The sequence below is a fragment of the Jaculus jaculus genome, chromosome 6 (genome assembly GCF_020740685.1).
Source record: "Jaculus jaculus isolate mJacJac1 chromosome 6, mJacJac1.mat.Y.cur, whole genome shotgun sequence".
In the NCBI taxonomy this organism is placed as follows: domain Eukaryota; kingdom Metazoa; phylum Chordata; class Mammalia; order Rodentia; family Dipodidae; genus Jaculus; species Jaculus jaculus.
The window spans coordinates 107,331,766-107,351,139 of NC_059107.1; the positions used below are offsets into that span (position 1 = coordinate 107,331,766).

The following is a 19,374-nucleotide window of genomic DNA, read 5'->3' on the forward strand; positions in this document are numbered from 1 at the left end:
GGGCAGGGCCTGCGTCAGAGCCGCTCAGGGGAAGGGTCCTGGGAGGGGCTGCGAGGGCCGGGCCTGTGCCCGGGAAAGACGGGGGCGGGGCCTGGCACGTGGGGGCGGGGCTGCGGGGCCTGCATTGAGGGCGGGGCGGGGCGGGGCGGGGCGGGGCGGGGCGGGACGGGGCGGGGGCGGGGCCTGGGTGGGGCTGTGCGGTCGGGCCGCGCGGGGCTTCTGGGGCGGTGCCTGGGCAGCTCATTAGGGTCGGGCTAGGGTGGGTGTTGGGGCTGCGCTGCAGCACGGCCCGGGAGTGGTTCGGCGGGTCGGCGATGAGCGGGACCGTCCCGGCGGCGCAGTGCAGGACGTAGGGCGGGGCTCGGGCTCGCTCTGCCGCGGGGGCGGGGCTGCGCTGAGCACCGGGCCGAGGGGCGGGGCCAGCGCTGACCACGCCCCCGCCGGCCCGGGCGCTCGGGGCTGCCTGGCCTGGCCCTGGCCTGCGCGCCGGCCTCTCCCCGGAGCTGGCTGGCGGGGCGGCGAGCCGGGCGGCCCGTAGCCCGAGTGGGATGCGGTTGACTCGGAGGCGGCTGTGCTCGCTGCTCTTCGCCCTGTACTGCCTCTTCTCCCTCTACGCCGCCTACCGCGTCTTCTTCGGACGCCGTCTGCCGCCCTCCACCTCCCCGGGCCTGCGCAGAGGGGCCGGCCCGGCGCGGGAGCGGCGCGGCCGAGGTAGGAGCCGCGGGACGGGGCAGCACTTCCGCGCCCGGCACCCTCCCCGGACACCCGGCCGCGCGTCTCGGGGTCGCCGGCCCTCGCCCCCCCCGGCCCCGCGGCGTGAGCGTCCTGGGCGCCTCCCAGGCCAGAGATGCGGGGGAGAGCCGCCAACGCGGGTCGCCCGTCGCCCTTTCCCTAGTAACACACCTTTCTAGTCCCGCCGTGACTTCGGAAGGCCACGCTTGGCGTCCGGTTTCGCTCCCGGTCCCCTGTTGGGACTTGCACACTCCCTGCTAGCTGCCCCGACATTCTGAATTTTGCACATTATTGTCTGGAACTGGCGGAGGCTATATTTTTGAAGTTTTACTCATAGTTTATGGGTAAAAGCCTTTAAAGAATTACAAAAGTTAAACGTCTAACGTGATACAGGGTATCCTGTCGTTTTAAAGGTTTTGTCTTTGGGGATGTACTTGTCAGGTCTCATGTTACCATATTATTTTTAAAATCTCCAGAGTCATGGATCAGTAAAAATTAAGTTGTTGCGGGGAGTGATGGCGCACGCCTTTAATCCCAGCCAGCACTTGGGAGGCAGAGGTAGGAGGATCGCCATCCTCAGACTACATAGTGAAGTCCAGGTTAGCCTGGGCTAGAGTGAGACTACTTCGGGAAAAAAAAAAATAAGTTGTTGGTTCTTTTTTAATTGTGTGTGTTTAAGAGTTCAAAATCGGAGCTGGAGGATGGCTTAGCGGTTAAGGGTTTGCCTGCAAAGCTGAAGGACCCAGCTTCGATTCCCCAGGTCCCCCAGTTAGCCAGATGCAAGAGGGGCGCATGCGTCTGGAGTTCCTTTGCAGTGGCTGGAGGCCCTGGCGCGCCAATATTCTCTCTCCCCCTTCCTTCCTCCCTCCCTCCCTCCTTCCCCCTCTTTCTCTATGAAATAAATAAATAAAATAAAATAAAATTTATTTTTTTAAAAAGTTCAAAATCAGTTGCTTCAGCGCTGAAAACTTGGAAGTTGGAATAAAATTAGAACTCTCTTAACACCTAAGTGACTTGAATTTACTGCCTCAGCTTTACCTTATAGTAAACAGTGTCAACGTTTTTAAACAGACCAGTCTTCTTTGGAAAGTGAAGAATGGAATCCCTGGGAAGGAGATGAAAAAAATGAAGAGCAACAGAGGATTAAAACAAGCCTACAGATACTAAATAAATCCACAAAAGAACATGCAGACCACAGTGTACAATTCTGGGGCAAAGCTGCTGTTGGTAAGTTGATGTAAAGAGGAAACACATGCCAAAAGCAATTTAAAATGCACTGCGGTGGTATGAAATTCACTTGACTACGTCTTGTCACTTTTTAAAATTTATTTATTTGCAAGCAGAGACAGATAAAAATAGAAATTAGGCATGCCAGGGCCTGTAGCCACTACATACAAACTCCAGACACATGCACAACTTCGTGCATCTGGCTTTATGTGGGTATTAGGGAATCAAACCCTAGTCCTTAGGCTTTGCAGTCAAGCACCTTAACTGCTGAGCCATCTCTTCAGCCTCATTTGGGGAGGGGGGTGGCGGTGAGTTAAGCCCAACAGACTGGACTTCTTTTTTCTATTTTTAAATTTATTTTTATTTATTTGAGAGCGACAGAGAAAGAGGCAGAGAGAGAGAAGGGGCACACCAGCCACTGCAAAGGAACTCCAAATGCATGCGCCCCCTGTGCATCTGGCTAACGTGGGTCCTGGGGAATTGAGCCTCAAATTGGGGTCCTTAGGCTACACAAGCAAGCGTTTAACTGCTAAGCTATCTCTCCCGCCCTTCTTTTTTTTTAAAGATTTTATTTTTTTAATTTATTTATTAGAGACACAGAGAGGGAGGGAAGGAGAGAGAGAGTGTGTGAGAATGGGCACACCAAGGCCTCTAGCCACTGCAAATGAACTCCAGACACATGTGCTACCTTGTGCTTCTGGCTAACATAGGACCTGGGGAATCGAGCCTGGGTCCTTAGGCTTTGCAGGCATGTGTTTTAACTACTAAGCCATCTCTCCAGCCCTTCTTTTTTTTTAATGTGTGTGAGAGAAAATTGGCATGCCAGGGCTTCCAGCCACTGCAACTGAAGTCCAGATGTGTGTGCGTGCCACCTTGCACACTTGCGTCACTTTGCATCTGGCTTATGTGGAACCTGGAGAGTAGAACATGAATCCTTAGGCTTTGCAGGCAATTGCTTTAACTGCTAAGTCATCTCTCCAGCCCCATTTTGTCATTTTTAATGAAGGCTTCATTAATTAAGGCTTCATTATGCTTTTTGAATCTTTCATCAATATCTCTTTTCTCCTATCCATCAGAATTTTCTTCAGCCTGTGTAGTTATTGCATTCTTGTTGAACATTTGAAATATATGGCCCCTAGCCTTAATGGCCAAACAGTTTAGGAAATGCTGAACAGAAAAGAGTTAAGCTGCTTCACAGCAGGTCTTTCTCAGAACTTTAAAATGTGAGTGTTCATTATGAGTGTCCAATGAGGGGATGTTGTAAGTAGCTGATTAAACTTGATTGCCGAGCTGGAGATATGGCGGTTTGAATCAGATGTCCCACATAAACTCATGTGATTTGAATGTTTGGTTCCCAGCTGATGGCTGTTTGGGGTGTAGAGCATTTCTGGAGGAGGTGTGTTGTTGGGGCCAGGCTTGGGGGTTTGTTGCAGTCAGCTTCTGGTTGCTCGGATGAATGTCCAAGCCAGACATAGTTATGGGAGAAAGGAATTTATTTGAAGCTTACAGATCCAGGGGAAGTTCCATAAAAGCAGAAGAAGCTGGCCGCCTTTCACAGGTCCATACAGAGAGAAGTACCACCACCAGCACCATAAGCAAGTACACTCCAGAAACCCCAGCAGAGCTCAAGCACTCTGCATATCTTTAGACTGGAACTCCAGATCCACCTCTACTCCTTAGGACTGTATGCTAGGATCCACCCACAGTGATAACTCCTCCAGCCAGACAGCTGGAAATCCAAGTTACAAGCTTGAATAAACTCCTGAATCTATTGGGGGACATCCATCCAAACTAGCACAGGGTGTTGTAACCAGCTCTCCTTCCAGAGTTTGGCTCTCCTGCTGCTCCTTCTACCTGTTGTGACAGAGGAGATGTCCAGCCACTGCTCATGCCATATTTCCTCTGTCATCATGAAGCTTCCCTTTGAGACTATAAGCTAAAATAAATCCTTTCCTCTCACCAGCTACTTTAGGATGGGTGTTTTCTCCCAGCAACATGAAAGTAACTGCGGCAGGGGTGTAGCACAGTGGTGGAATGACACATACTTAACATGTTGAAGGCTTTTGGGTTCAATCCCCATCACCAGCAACAAAAAACCTTGATTGTACATACAAGCAATTTTGCACTATTATGAAAGTCTAGGAAGAGAGAGAATGAGCACCCCAGGGCCTTCTGGCACTGTAAACAAACTTGAGACACATGTACCACTTTGTAAATCTGGCTTTACTTGGGTATTGGGGAATCGAGCCCAGGCCATCAGGCTTTGCAAGAAATCACCTTTAACCACTGAGCCATCTCTCCAGCCCCCATGAATCATTTTTTCAAAAAATCTCTTGTTGGGCATGGTGGCACACACCTTTAATTCCAGAACTCGGGAGGCAGAGGTAGAAGGATCGCCATTGAGTTCCAGGCTACCCTGAGACTACATAGTGAATTCCAGGTCAGCCTGGGTTAGAGCAAGACCCTACCTCAAAAAAAAAAAAGGATGGGGGATTGCTAAGCATAGTCATTTAAGAAGCTTTTTGATGGGCATGCCCTCTTTTTAGCCAAAGAATAGTGGGAACGTCTCTGTAGAATCTATGTCCCTTCATAGCAAAAGGATTGTTCTCAGTTCCAGGTATGAATTCTCTCCCACTGAGTGGGCCTCTTATCCAATCACAGAACAGTTGGTTGTCCACACAGGGTATGTGCCACTATTGCACAGTATGTACATCTTGCCTGGCTGGCTGATTTTGTCGCTTGCAGCATGCTTGTTTATGCTGTTGCTGACGATTATCTCCCAGAGGCTTGCGTAGCACTTTTCAGCACTGTGAAGACTAGCCAGCAGGGAGCTAGCTTCCTTCTAGGTTTCAGCATGATCTCTCCATGTGCTGTGATCACAGCCTGTGGTGCCTTCAGCAGCCATTTAGCTGTAGTGGGTAACAGTGCTTTGGCAGTGGCCTTATTGTGTTGGGGAACCTCAAAGCTAACCAACAGCTCACTGTGTAGAGGTAACCCAGTTCTGCCACTGGGATTTACTAGACAGAGCCCATGTGAAGGAAGCCTTTTTGAAATCAGGAAAATTCCATTCACTTACTGTTTTGCCTTCCATTTTTTCATCTACACCTTGGGAGTCAACCATTTTATTATTTTTTTGACAACTTCCATAATTACAGATAATAAACCGGGATAATTCTCTCCCCTCTTTCCCCTTCACATATCCACTGTCCTTCATATTCCCTCCCCCTCTCAATTAGTCTCTCTCTTATTTTGATGTCATCATCTTCTCCTCCTTTTATGAGCGTCTTGTGTAGTTGGTACCAGGCATTGCGAGGTCGTGGACATCCAAGCCATTTTGTGTCTGGAAGATTGCATTGTAAGCAGTCCTACCCTTCCTTTGGCTCCTCCTTCCATTCTAATGGAGAGCACATGTCTGTGGCTCAGTAGATTTACCAATCTCTTTCCTGCTAGAATTTTAGGATCCAAACAGCCTACATTCATCTGTATGCCTGGAATTTGCTAAGATAGCTAAGAAAATTCATAAGTCACATGTATAATCTCCTTTAGGAACCATCTGTGTGGATGAATGTTCTGACCTTCTAATACTTCTGAGCACTAGTGAAAGGTTAAGTCACATTACCTTTGGCTTTCTATCCACAGCATTGTTTTCTGACCATGTAAATATGCTTTTCTCCTCTTTCAAGGTCTGTTTTTCTTTTTTTTTTTTAATTTTTATTTTAATTTTTTTTTCTCAATTTTTTAAAACATTTTCCATGTTTATAAAAAATATCCCATGGTAACTCCCTCCCTCCTCCCCTTTTTCCCTTTGAAATTCCATTCTCCATCATATCCCCTACCCATCTCAATCAGTCTCTCTCTCATTTTGATGTCATGATCTTTCCCTCCTATTATGATGGTCTTGTGTAGGTAGTGTCAGGCACTATGAGGTCATGTATATCGAGGCCAACTTATGTCTGGAGGGAGCATGTTGTAAGGAGTCCTACCCTTCCTTTGGCTCTAACATTCTTTCCGCCACCTCTTTTGCATTAGACCCTGAGCCTTGGAAGGTGTGATCGAGATGTTACTCAGTACTCTAATCACTTCTTTCCAGCACCATGATACCTTCTGAGTTGTCCCAATGTCAGTGCCGTTTGAAAAAAGAAGATTCTCTACCCAAAGTGAGAGTAGCATTAATATAAGGGTATGAATATTAAGAGAAATGCTTACTGGGCAGTTTGATAAGCATAGTATATACACTTATCCAGACATCAGCAGATGTTACACCCGTAGGGCTCATGTCTACCCCTGTTTTAAGTTTTCTGTATCAGGCATATATTCCCTCCCTTGGAGCGGGCCTCCAATCTAATTGGAGGGCAGTTGGTTTCCACCATGACAGACGTGCCACTATTGCACCCATTGGCTTATTTGGTCTGGCTGGCCAATTATAAGGCTTGCAGTGTCCACTGTTGATTATCTTCACTGGTGGTGTATCTTTCTCCCATTGAAATGCATGTAGAATGGCTTCTTCCAGCTTTCTGTCAGCTGGTCTACATGGAGAAGGTTTTCAGCTCAGTTCCAGCAGGATTTCTCAGTGGCCTTGCAGCCCAAGTATGTGGAGTCTTCAGCAATAGGGTCTTACCATCAATTCCTGGTGGGAAACCAAGGGCCTTGGCAATGGCCTATAATGTTTTGGGGGCATGAGGGACCTCCCTAGACAACAACTCACTGGAGGTAACCCATCCCTGGCACTGAAAATTTTCTAGCCACAATCTATGGCTCCTGAGTGTTCCATTGTCCAAAACTGAAGGATTCCTTTTGATTTGTTTATATCCTCTTAGATTGTGACTAGCCTTCCCTCCACCTTTCCTTTACTCAATCTCCTCCCTTGACCTTACTTTGGGCCTTTTCACCCCCATTAATCTATTCTTCTACTTACATATATATACAATACCAACCTATTAAGTACCCGCCTGCCTTCCTTTCTCTACCCTTTGTATCAATTTTTTAGCTTACTGGCCTCTGCTACTGAGTTTTTTCCTTCTCACACAGACGCCCAATCATCTGTAGCTAGGATCCACATATAAGAGAGAGCATGTGGCGCTTGGCTTTCTGGGCCTGGGTTACCACACTTAGTATAATCCTTTCCAGATTCATCCATTTTTCTGCACCACTAAGTAGAACTCCATTGTATAAATGTGCCATATCTTCATTATCCACTCATCAGTTGAGGGGACATCTAGGCTGGTCCAGCCATTGTGGAAATCAGTGTGGAGGTTCCTAAAACAGCTAAAGATTGATCTACCATATGACCCAGCTATAGCACTCCTAGGCATATATCCGAAGGACTCATCTCATTTCCTTAGAAGTACGTGCTCAACCGTGTTTATTGCTGCTCAATTTATAATAGCTGGGAAATGAAACCAGCCTAGATGTCCCTCAACTGTTTTTGTTTAAACTCATTCTCGTCAGAACTCTTCTAGCCTCCCTCACCTCTCAGTTCCACAGCCACTTCCACGTTTTTTTTTTTTTTTTGTTTTTTTTTTTTGAGGTAGGGTCTCACTCTAGCTCAGGCTGACCTGGAATTCACTCTGCATTCTCAGGGTGGCCTCGAATTCATGGCAATCCTCCTACCTCTGCCTCCCAAGTGCTGGGATTAAAGGCGTGCACCACCATGCCCGGGTCCTCTTCCACGTTTTTACATGTTTAATATAATAGCACTTGCTTCCAGGTACCATTATCTGTCCACATAACCCATAATTTCCTGTAGTTGCCATAACAAATTACAACAAATTTAGTGATTCAAACAATGCAACTTACACAGAGTCTGAATACAGAAAGCCTTTGTGAGGCTGTTTCTTTGGGAGGTTCTAGAGGAAAATCTGTTTCCTTTTATAATTTCTAGATACCACTCCCATTCCTTGACTTATGATTTCAGGTGATCCTGACCTTTGCTTCTATCCTCATGTCTCATTGTATACTCTGATGGTCACATATGATCGCACAGAGAATCTACAATAATCTTTTCATTCTCAGCATTCTTTTTCTTTAATATTTTTACTTATTCATTTATTTGAGAGAGAGAGAGAAAGAGGCCGATAGAGAGAATCAAAGCACCAGGGTCTCTAGCCACTGCAAGCAAACTCAGACACATGCACCACCTTGTACATATGGCATTACGTGGGTACTTGGGAATTGAACTTGGGTTCTTAGGGTTTGTGGGCAAGCATCTTAATCACTGAGCAATCTCTCCAACACAGCATTTGTTTTTGTAACTTTTTTTTTTTTTATGAGAGAGAGAATTAGCATGCCAGGGCTCCCAGCCACTGCAAATCAAACTCCAGATGCATGCGCCTGTTTGTGCATCTGGCTAACATGGGACCTGGGGAACCCAGACATGTGCACCACCTTGTGCGTGTGTGCAACCTTGTGCTGTGTCACCTTGTGCATCTGGCTTATGTGGGACCTGAAGAGTCTAACATGAGTCCTTAAGGTTCACAGGCAAGTGCCTTAACCACTAGGCCATCTCTCCAGCCCTTTTTTTGTTTTGTTTTGTTTTGTTTTGTTTTGTTTTGTTTTGTTTTGTTTTGTTTTGTTTTGTTTTGTTTTGTTTTGTTTTGTTTTGTTTTGTTTTGTTTTGTTTTGTTTTTCAAGGTAGGGTCTCACTCTAGCCCAGGCTGACCTGGAATTCAATATGGAGTCTCAGGGTGGCCTCAAACTCACAGCAATCCTCCTACCTCTGCCTCCCAAGTGCTGGGATTAAAGGCATGCACCACCACATCCGGCTTCTCCAGCCCTTTTTTATGTTTGTTTTTTTTCAGCCCAGCATTCTTGATCACATGGAGACAGTCTCTTACACTATATAAAATAACATATTCACAGATGCTAGAGATTAGGATTAGAGATACGGGAGAGGATGTTATTCAGCCTGACACATTTGGAAGCCTTTATCTGTTTGACCAAGTTGTTTTTCTTTTTCTTTTGGTTTTTCAAGGTAGGGTCTCACTCTAGTCCAGGCTGACCTGGAATTCACTATGTAGTGTCAGGGTGGCCTTGAACTCATGGTGATTCTCCTACCTCTGCCTCTCAAGTGCTGGAATTAAAGGTGTGTGCCACCACATCCAGCTGTTTTTGAACAAGTTTTAAACCTGGTTATTTTGGGGACTTTAGTACCAAGGTATAGTGAAAATGGAGCAAAACAAATCTTTCAGTATATCTAAAGGTTCTCAAAAGTGTGTGGTCTCCACATTAACATGACCTCATAGTATGATGTATCCTATTCTTTAGGCATTTATTCAGGTAAAACAATGATAAACATCAGGGGCTGTCCTAAGAAGAAGAGACGCAGTGTCATGTGGCTTCAAAGGGCATCATGCAGTCAGCAATGTGTGTTCAAGTGAAAAAGTACTATGCACTAGACATATTGAATGTTTACATCTACACATAAGCCCCTCTGGCTGTGTTGGGCACAAAACAGTAAGGCCATTCAGTATTAATATCAAGGTAATTATAATCATAACAGTAATTTAGCTAGTACTATGATATATTTCATTTCAGAATATAATAGGAAGGATTCAGTGACGTTGGGGTTTCCTCAGTCTAGAGTAAAGGACTCTTTTCTTTAGTGTAACCCACATTTAACACTGAAAGCGTCTGAGTTCTGCTGTTCATACACTCAGCAGCAAAATTGATGGCTGAACTTTTGCCTGGTAGCATTGCCTTCCAACAGACAAGAGGGGGAAAGTTCTGAGTTTATAGTCAAAAATAGAAGGCTACAGAACATAAACGTCTCTCACACACTAAAGTAGACAACAGTAATGTTTTATGTTTTTTAATTTGCCAGGTTTGTATCTCTGGGAGCATATTTTTGAAGGCATACTGGATCCCCCTGATGTGAGTGCTCAGTGGAGAGAAGGAAAGTCAGTTGTAGGAAGAACACAATACAGGTATTGGTGTGTAGCTTTACCCTTGTTGTATTGCTTTGCAGAATTGTATGTAAATACTAGAAGAAAGTAACAGATAAATAATTATAAAACATTTCCATTTCAGCTTGCGAAGACTAAAGGAATAAACTGGGGACCATGTATTCATAATTCAAGCTTTATTTAACATTTTCATATGAAATAAGATGTAATAAATTTGGGGGAATCAGATACACACACACACGCGCGCATGCACGCGCACACACACACACACACACACACACACACAGAGATATATTTTTGTAGTTATATGCAAAAGTTTGTACTCCATATTTTGTAACATCTGAATGGTGATGAATACTACATTTCAGTACCTTGACAAACAAATATGTAAACCAAACATTATTTTCATATTTCCTTATCATATCACAACAATTTATGTATATTTTGAATTACACTATGATTTATTAAATGGTATAGATTACCATTTTTCTGCAATACTCAGAATTTTTTAAAAATTTTTTGTTTATTGCTTATTTATTTATTTGAGAACCACAAAGAGAGAAAGAGACAGATAGAGAGAGAAAGAGAATGGGCACGCCAGGGCCTCCAGCCAATGTAAACGAACTCCAGACACGTGCGCTGCCTTGTGCATCTGGCTGATATGGGTCCTGGGGAATCAAGTTTCAAACCGGGGTCCTTAGGCTTCACAGGCAAGTGCTTAACCACTAAGCCATCTCTCCAGCCCCAGAAATGTTTTTATAGATTCAGTATAGCCAATGCATTGTCAAGACTGTTGGGCAAGCTGGGCATGGTGGCACACACCTTTAGTCCAAGCACTCAGGCCGAGGTATGAGGCCTGCCATGAGTTTGAGGCCACCTTGAGAATACAGAGTAAATTCCAGGTCAGTCTGGGCTAGAGTGAGACCCTACCTTGGGAGGGGAAAAAAAAAAAAGACTGTAGGGACTTTTTTTTTTCTTTTCTTGAGGTAGAGTCTCATTCTAGCCCAGGCTGACCTGGAATTCACTATGTAGTGTCAGGGTGGCCTTGAACTCATGATGATCTTCTACCTCTGCCTCCCGAGTGCTGGGATTAAAGACATGTGCCACCACACCCAGCTGGAATTCTTTGTATGGCAGCATATTTTCTATATCACTAGAAATAAGGTATTCTAACCAGAAAGATACTGTCTTATCATGAAAATGTTTTGATTAGATTTTATTTTTATTGGAATTATTTATAATTTTATAATTTATTATATTTCCTTTAACCATTTATTGTGTTACTAGAACAAAAAAAGTTTTCAAAGATAGATTTAGGTGTCTGTTAGAATACCACTTATTTCTCATAGAAATTCAGAGAGGAGCCAGGCATGGTGGCACATGCCTGTAATCCCAGCACTCGGGAGGCAGAGGTAGAAGGATTGCTGTGAGTTCAAGGTCACCCGGAGACTACATAGTGAATTCCACATCAGGCTGTGCTAGAGTGAGACCCTACTTTGAAAAAAAAAAAAAACCCAAAAAGGTAAACCTAAACCTGATTTACAGTTTTGAAATTTTTATGTAAAATTTTGTACTATCTAGGAACATTTCTATTTCCCTTAAGAATCATGCATTCAAGGAAGTTCACCATCGTAGCATATGTTTAAGCATCTTATTAAAGTCATGAAAAGTAATATATAATTCATCCAAAACTAGCAAGCCTTTATGGATTTGCAAGTCTTGAGATAAACCAGATAATACAGGTACTAACTTAAATGAATTCTAAAAGTGTGTTTTCACAATCATCTTTAGAATTAATATTTAAGCAGTTTCTCTGAGTTCTCAATATTGAAGTATTTACTTGGAGGAAATTTTTCAACTAAGCCAAGCAGAAGAAAAAATAATGAAAATTATAATTTCTGATTGATATATAAATATGCTAAAGAACCTAGAAGAGCAAATCATTGTTTTAAAAGTCAGCATATGGGCTAGGCATGGTGGTACACACCTTTAATCCCAGCACTTGGGAGGCAGAGCTAGGAGGATTGCCATAAGTTCAAAGCCACCTTGAGAGTACATAGTGAATTCCAGATCAGCCTGGACCACAGAGAGACCCTACTGCAGGGAAAAAATAAAAGTCAGCACATGAGCTCTTTAGATATGTTTATTCTTCAGTTACTAGATTTTTATGATTGATGTTTGACTAATCTTAGTAAACTAAAGCATAGCAATCATTATGTATATGTACACTATTCTGTCTCAAACATAAGCCTCCCTTTATTAAATAAATACATAGCAAGCAAGTTGCAGTTATATTGAATTTATAAATTCATATTTTTAATATAGTAGGAACATTTAAATAAATAGAGCAGTAACTTCCTTCAAGAACATTACTACTTATGTATTTAACATTTACAAAATGCCTATTAGTTTTCAGTAAGGTCCAATGGTTTCAATATGAACAAAACATCTCTCTCCCTCTAATCAAGAAATTCAGACTCATGATTGAGACAATTATATAAATTATTGTTGTACCATATAGAAGGTGTAATAATAAGGATATGCATACTCCATTGTGGTAGTATAGAAGCAGAAGAAAGGCAGCCAACCCAATCAAAGCAGAGCCAGGGGTTTGGAGCCCTTAGAGGTAATAGCTCTTGAGTCTTTAAAATAAGTAGGAATTAGCAAAGCAGTCAGTCAGAGGAACAGTTATCTTCCCAGTAGAAGTTACGTCAGCAGCCTCAAGCTGATAAACAATTTGATTTGTGTGTGAATTGCAAGTCATTCAACATTCCTAGGGCAAAGAAGTTAGGTAGAGTAGCTGAGATGGAGAGGACCAGGCCAGTGGACCTTATATACCTTTACTAGGGACATAAATGGTGATTTTTTTTTCTTCTATGTACTACAAATTTGCATAAAAGTATCTTGAGAATCTTCTGAAGATTGTTTTGCCTTACATTATATTTTTTATGTCTAGCCTTTATGGAATGTTTAAATGAAGCTAAATAAACAAGAAAGGGCTCACATTTTTTATCATGCATAAGTTGATTTCTTTACAGCCAAGCTTCCCATTAACTTTAATGCCATTTCCTGTCACCCAAACTAACTCAAAAGAACTTGTACTATACAAATTTCATGTGTAGAGAGAATATAAATTGCATTTCATTGCGAATTTTATATAAAGTGTTACCAGATAGGCTCGTCCTGCTTTTGTTCATCTCTTGTTTGGTGTATGTTACTTTCTACAGCTTCATCACTGGTCCTGCTGTAGTCCCAGGGCACTTCTCCATTGAAGTGAATAACGTGGTACTTGTTTTAAATGGAAGAGAAAAATCAAAGATCTCTTATGCCACCCAGTGGTTACTTTATGCACAGAATTTGGTGCAAACTCAAAAACTCCAACATCTGGCTGTTGTTTTGCTTGGAAATGAACATTGTGATAATGACTGGATAACCCGATTCCTCAAAAGAAATGGAGGATTTGTGGAACTGCTTTTTATAATATATGACAGCCCCTGGGTTAATGATGTGGATGTTTTTCAGTGGCCTTTAGGAGTAGCAACGTAAGTATAAAATATGACGACCTATTCCTAGATTCTGTGTACTGTTCTGAGCCAGGAAGATGCTGTTTAAAATAGTAATCAGGGCTGGAGAGATGGCTTAGCGGTTAAACACTTGCCTGTGAAGCCTAAGGACCCTGGTTTGAGGCTCAATTCCCCAGGACCCACATTAGCCAGATACACAAGGGGGTGTACACGTCTGGAATTCATTTGCAGTGGCTGGAAGCCCTGGCGCACCCATTCTCTCTCTCGCTCTCTGCCTGTGTCTCTCTCTCTCTCTCTCTCTCTCTCTCTCTCTCTCTCTCTCTCTCTCACTCTCAAATAAATAAAACAAAAATAAAAAAAATTACTAAAAACAATTAAAATAGTTATCAGTTTATACTTGAGGCCAGAGGCAGTTTTTCCAACAGCAAACATACAGTGTGGTTTCATGCTTCCGTGGCAATAATGACATCTCCTTTTTGCAAGGAAACAGGTGAGTCCCGTTTTGTTTGGGATGGAATTTAAAGCACATTAGGATTGCTCTGAAGAAAGATTGGGCAGAGAATGAACAGTGATAGAATCTACATAATTTTGAGTAAAAATGTTATAGCAACATTATATCAAAAAACATACTACACACATTAGTTTAAAACTGGCTGAATTTACACAAGTCCTATCTAGGAAAGGAAAGGTTAATTACATGATCACAAAGGTTCCTCAATATGTTTAAAAAAAAAAAAAAGTCCAGCTACAAAATGAAAGACATTTTTCATCTTTCTATTAATAGAAGGTTTTACATTAAGAGTAAATTGACTTTAAGACAAGCTATCACTGGTACATGAACCCACTTAGGGCAGGATTTGTTCTCCTATTCCTTGGTATAAAATAGTACCTACACACAGTAGGTGCTCAATAATAGTTGTTGAGTAAATGAACTCACTAAATAGGATTTCTGAACAGTCTTGTTCCATCACTGGTTACTGCTGTAAGTGGCCTTAGACAGCCTAGGTAGCTAAACAGATGTCACTAGGGAAATAAGCTAATGACATATGTTCCACTCCTCCTCTTACACATTCTGATTGAGTAGATTTGGGTTAGGGCCAATCTTAAAAGGGCTCTTAAGTATATCCAGTTTACAGCACTCTGAAAAGTCTATTCCTTGAGAAGAGCCATATTTGTAAAATATTTTCAAAAATGTTGTTTTCAGGTACAATTACATCATCTATATACATAGTAGGAAATGGGGATGTGGTAGTTCTGGTATTGTTGAACTAGCCAAGCATTTTTCTTATAAATCAGTAGTTCTCAATCAGGAAGAACCCTACACCCCACCTCAGGAGGCATTCAGCAACACCTAGAAGTGTTTCTGGATCTCACACATAGAGTAAAAATGTAGATAAAGCAAGGGTGATGTTAACACCAGGACGACCTCAATAACTGAGAGCTGTCTGGCTCACAGTGTCTGTGGCGCTCCCACATAAACATGATATTTCAGTTCAATCCTTATTTACCAAATGTCCATATGAATGAGTCACTGGTATATGGCCTCCTTCACATGAGATACAAATTTTCTTCATTTGTTTGAGTATACTTGAAAAACTCTTGGAATTATTTTTCAGAGCTCTTTGTTGTAGCCATGTATATGCCACAGAATGCAATTCTGTACAGTCTTCTTTTTTTACTTTTTAATGGGCAGATGATTATATATGCCTGTGGGATATAGTGTGATGTCTTGATACTTGTTTACAATGTGGAATAATTACATATGACTTAAACCACAAAACAAATCCATCAATTCATACTTGTGAAAAGATACTAAAAAGTGTAAAATCAGGGCTGGAGAGATGGCTTAGCGGTTAAGTGCTTGCCTAAAAATGACCAAAAAAAGTCTAAAAAAAAAGTGTAAAATCAGCTGGGCATGGTGACGCATGCCTTTAATTCCAGCACTTGGGAGGCAGAGGTAGGAGGATCATCATGAATTTGAGGCCACCCTGAGACTCCATAGTGAATTCCAGGTCAGCCTGAACTAGAGTGAGACCCTGCCTCAAAACACCAAAAAAAAAAAGTTTAAAATCTACTCTTTAGGGGCTGGAGAAGTGGCTTAGCGGTTAAGCGCATGCCTGTGAAGCCTAAGGACCTCGGTTCAAGGCTTGATTCCCTAGGACCCATATGAGCCAGATGCACGAGTGGGCGCACGTGTCTGAAGTTCGTTTGCAGTGGCTGGAGGCCCTGGCGCACCCATTCTCTCTCTCTGCCTCTTTCTCTCTGTCTGTCGCTCTCAAATAAATAAATAAAAATAATTTTTAAAAAAATCTACTCTTTACACAATTTTGAAAAATATGATATGATATTTAATATAGTCAACTTGGACTTGAGAGATGGCTCAGTGATGAAGATGTTTGCCTGCAAAATTTAACGACCCAGGTTCAATTTCATAGTACTCATGTAAAGCCGGATGGACAAAGTGGCACATGTGTCAAGTTCGTTTGCAATGGTGAAAGGCCCTGATGTGCCCATTTTCCTTCCCTCTTTCTTTCTTTCTTTCTTTCTTTCTTTCTTTCTTTCTTTCTTTCTTTCTTTCTTTCTTTCTTTCTTTCTTTCTCTCTCTCCCTCTCTCTCTCTCTCTCCCCCTCCCTCCCTCCCACTCCCTCCTCCCCCTTCTTCTCTGCTTGTGAGTAAATAAAAATACATATAAGCCAGGTGTGGTGGCACACGCCTTTAATCCCAGCACTCATAGATAGGAGGATTGCCTTGAGTTTGAGGCCACCCTGAAACTACGTAGTGAATTCCAGGTCAGCCTGGGCTAGAGCAAGACCCTACATCAATAATAATAATTATTATTATTATTAATAATTATTTTTAAAGCTTTAAAAAATAAAAGAAGCTGGGTTGGGAGGTTTTAGGTAATCCTCCCATATATTAACTTTTATTTATTTTTGTAGATATAGGAATTTTCCTGTTGTGGAAGCCACTTGGTCAATGTTATATGACGAGAGGCCCTACGCATGTAATTTCTTAGGAACTGTTTATAAAAATTCATCCAGACAGACACTGATGAATGTTTTGAAACAATATGGAAATGATAAGCTTTGTTGGGTGTCTGCAAGAGAACAGTAAGTCAATATATATCTTTAAAGTGTTAAAAGTCTTACATATTTTAAGAAATTTATTTAGGCTAAGATTTTTTTTTTTTCATGTAATTTTTTAATTTTTTTTTCTTTTCACAATTTTTATTAACATTGTCCATGATTATAAAAAATATCCCAGAGATTCCATCTCACTCCTGTCAGATTGGCCACCATCATGAGAACAAATGATCATAAATGTTGGTGGGGATGTGGAAAAAAAGAACCCTTCTGCACTGCTGGTGGGAATGCAATCTGGTCCAGCCATTTTGGAAATCAGTGTGGAGGTTCCTAAAACAGCTAGAGATTGATCTACCATATGACCCAGCTATAGCACTCCTAGGCATATATCCAAAGGACTCATCTCATTTCCTTAGAAGTACATGCTCAACCATGTTTATTGCTGCTCAATTTATAATAGCTGGGAAATGGAACCAGCCTAGATGTCCCTCAACAGATGAGTGGATAAAGAAGATGTGGCACATTTATACAATGGAGTTCTACTCACCAGTAAAGAAAAATGAAGTTATGAAATTTGCAGAAAAATGGATGGACCTAGAAAGTATTATACTAAGTGAGGTAACCCAGACCCGGAAAGCCAAGCGCCACATGTTCTCTCTCATATGTGGATCCTAGCTACAGATGACTGGGCTTCTGCGTGAGAATGAAAATACTTAGTAGCAGAGGCCAGCAAGTTAAAAAGGAGACATAAAGGGTAGAGAAAGGAAGGGAGGAGGATACTTAATAGGTTGATATTGTATATATCTAATTACAATGATTGTAATGGGGAGGTAATATGATGGAGAATGGAATTTCAAATGGGAAAGTGTGGGGGTGGGGAGGGAGGGAATTATCATGGGATATATTTTATAATCATGGAAAATGTTAATAAAAATTTAAAAAAAATATATCCCATGATAATACCCTCCCCCCCACACACACTTTCCCCTTTGAAATTCCATTCTCCATCATATTACTTCCCCGTCTCAATCATTGTACTTACATATATACAATACCAACCTATTAAGTACCTTCCTCCCTTCCTTTCTCTTCTCTTTATATCTCCTTTTTAAATTACTGGCCTCTGCTACTAAGTATTTTCCTTCTCACGCAGAAGGCCAATCATCTGCAGCTAGGATCCCCATATGAGAGAGAACATGTGGCGCTTGGCTTTCTGGGCCTGGGTTACCTCACTCAGTATAATCCTTTCCAGATCCATCCATTTTTCTGCAAATTTCATAACTTCATTTTTCTTTACCACTGAGTAGAACTCCATTGTATAAATGTGCCACATCTTCATTATCCACTCATCAGTTGAGGGACATCTAGGCTGGTTCCATTTCCCAGCTATTATAAATTGAGCAGCAATAAACATGGTTGAGCACGTACTTCTAAGGAAATGAGATGAGTCCTTAGGATATATGCCTAGAAGTGCTATAGCTGGGTCATATGGTAGATCAATCTTTAGCTGTTTTAGGAACCTCCACACTGATTTCCACAATGGCTGGACCAGATTGCATTCCCACCAGCAGTGTAGAAGGGTTCCTCTTTTTCCACATCCCCACCAACATTTAGGATCATTTATTTTCATGATGGTAGCCAATCTGACAGGAGTGAGATGGAATCTCAATGTAGTTTTAATCTGCATTTCTCTGATGACTAGTGATGTAGAACATTTTTTTAGATGCTTATATGCCATTCGTATTTCTTCCTTTGAGAATGCTCTATTTAGCTCCATAGCCCATTTTTTGATTGGCTTGTTTGATTCCTTATTATTTAACTTTTTGAGTTCTTTGTATATCCTAGATATTAATCCTCTATCAGATATATCACTGTAGGCCAAGATTTTTGATATCTCATATGTTCATGTGTATGTGTTCACATTTTCAGTAATTAACATTAAAAGAATATTTTCTTTTAAAACGGGTTAGCAATACAGCTTTAGCATACATGAGGCCCTGGGTTCAGTCCCAGCACCACATAGACCAAGGTGATGCTCACCTGTGTTCTTAGAACTGATCCCAGTACTCGGGATGCAGAGGCAAGAATATTAGGAGTTCCTAAGTTGATGCCAGCCTGGACTACATTAGACCTTACCTCACCCCCCCCCAATATATATATATTTAGTAAAGTAAAACCTACAGGTGTTTTTGGATTTTTCTAGGTGGCAGCCTCAGGAAACAAATGAGAGTCTCAACAATTATCAAGATGCATTGCTGCAGAGTGACCTCACATTGTGCCCTGCAGGAGTGAACACGGAATGTTATAGAATCTATGAGGCTTGCTCCTTCGGCTCCATTCCTGTGGTAGAAGATGTGATGACGGTTGGTAGATGTGGAAATGCATCCGTTCACCACCGTGCTCCCCTTCATTTACTCAAGTCCATGGGTGCTCCTTTTATCTTCATTAAGAAATGGACAGAACTTCCTTCTATTTTAGAAAAGGAGAAAATTACAAGTTTACAGGAAAAGATTCAAAGAAGAAAAATGTTACTCCAGTGGTATCAGCACTTTAAAACAGAGCTAAAAGTAAAATTTACTAATATTTTAGAAACCTCATTTTTAATAAATAATAAAGGCTAACTTATTATTCTAAACTATGATACAGTTTTTAAAATCCAGTACTGTGTAGTGTGTGTGTTGATGTTCTCTCTAAGGAGCCTTCATAAACTATTTATGCATTATTTATGTATCATTGACCACATATTCCCCTTTTGGGCCCACTACTATGTGCATGCTAAAAATATGCTGACAAAATTTCTCACATTCCATTCAACCAAGATGAACAGTTCATATTTCCCAACTTTTTTCGTCCATTTAAACTCGCTTTATAGAATGTTGGTTAACAGGACCAATGACATTTGGGTGA

General features: G+C 41.9%; 1 protein-coding gene across 1 annotated transcript; it reads left to right on the forward strand.

The window, feature by feature from the left end:
- The first annotated feature begins 482 nt into the window (after positions 1–482).
- Rxylt1 (ribitol xylosyltransferase 1) lies at positions 483–19,108 on the forward strand. Its single transcript, XM_045152754.1, has 6 exons — positions 483–711; positions 1,804–1,959; positions 9,779–9,881; positions 13,088–13,402; positions 16,324–16,494; positions 18,671–19,108. Exons 1-6 carry the CDS (start codon positions 549–551, stop codon positions 19,086–19,088), a joined length of 1,326 nt encoding a protein of 441 aa, XP_045008689.1. The 5' UTR covers positions 483–548; the 3' UTR covers positions 19,089–19,108.
- The last annotated feature ends 266 nt before the right edge of the window (positions 19,109–19,374 follow it).

Coding starts and splice junctions, on each gene's coding strand:
- Rxylt1 (XM_045152754.1), top strand. CDS start 549: ATGCGGTTGACTCGGAGGCGGCTGTGCTCGCTGCTCTTCGCCCTGTAC. Junction 1,960..9,778: donor CTGGGGCAAAGCTGCTGTTG/GTAAGTTGATGT, acceptor TTAATTTGCCAG/GTTTGTATCTCTGGGAGCAT. Junction 9,882..13,087: donor GTAGGAAGAACACAATACAG/GTATTGGTGTGT, acceptor TACTTTCTACAG/CTTCATCACTGGTCCTGCTG.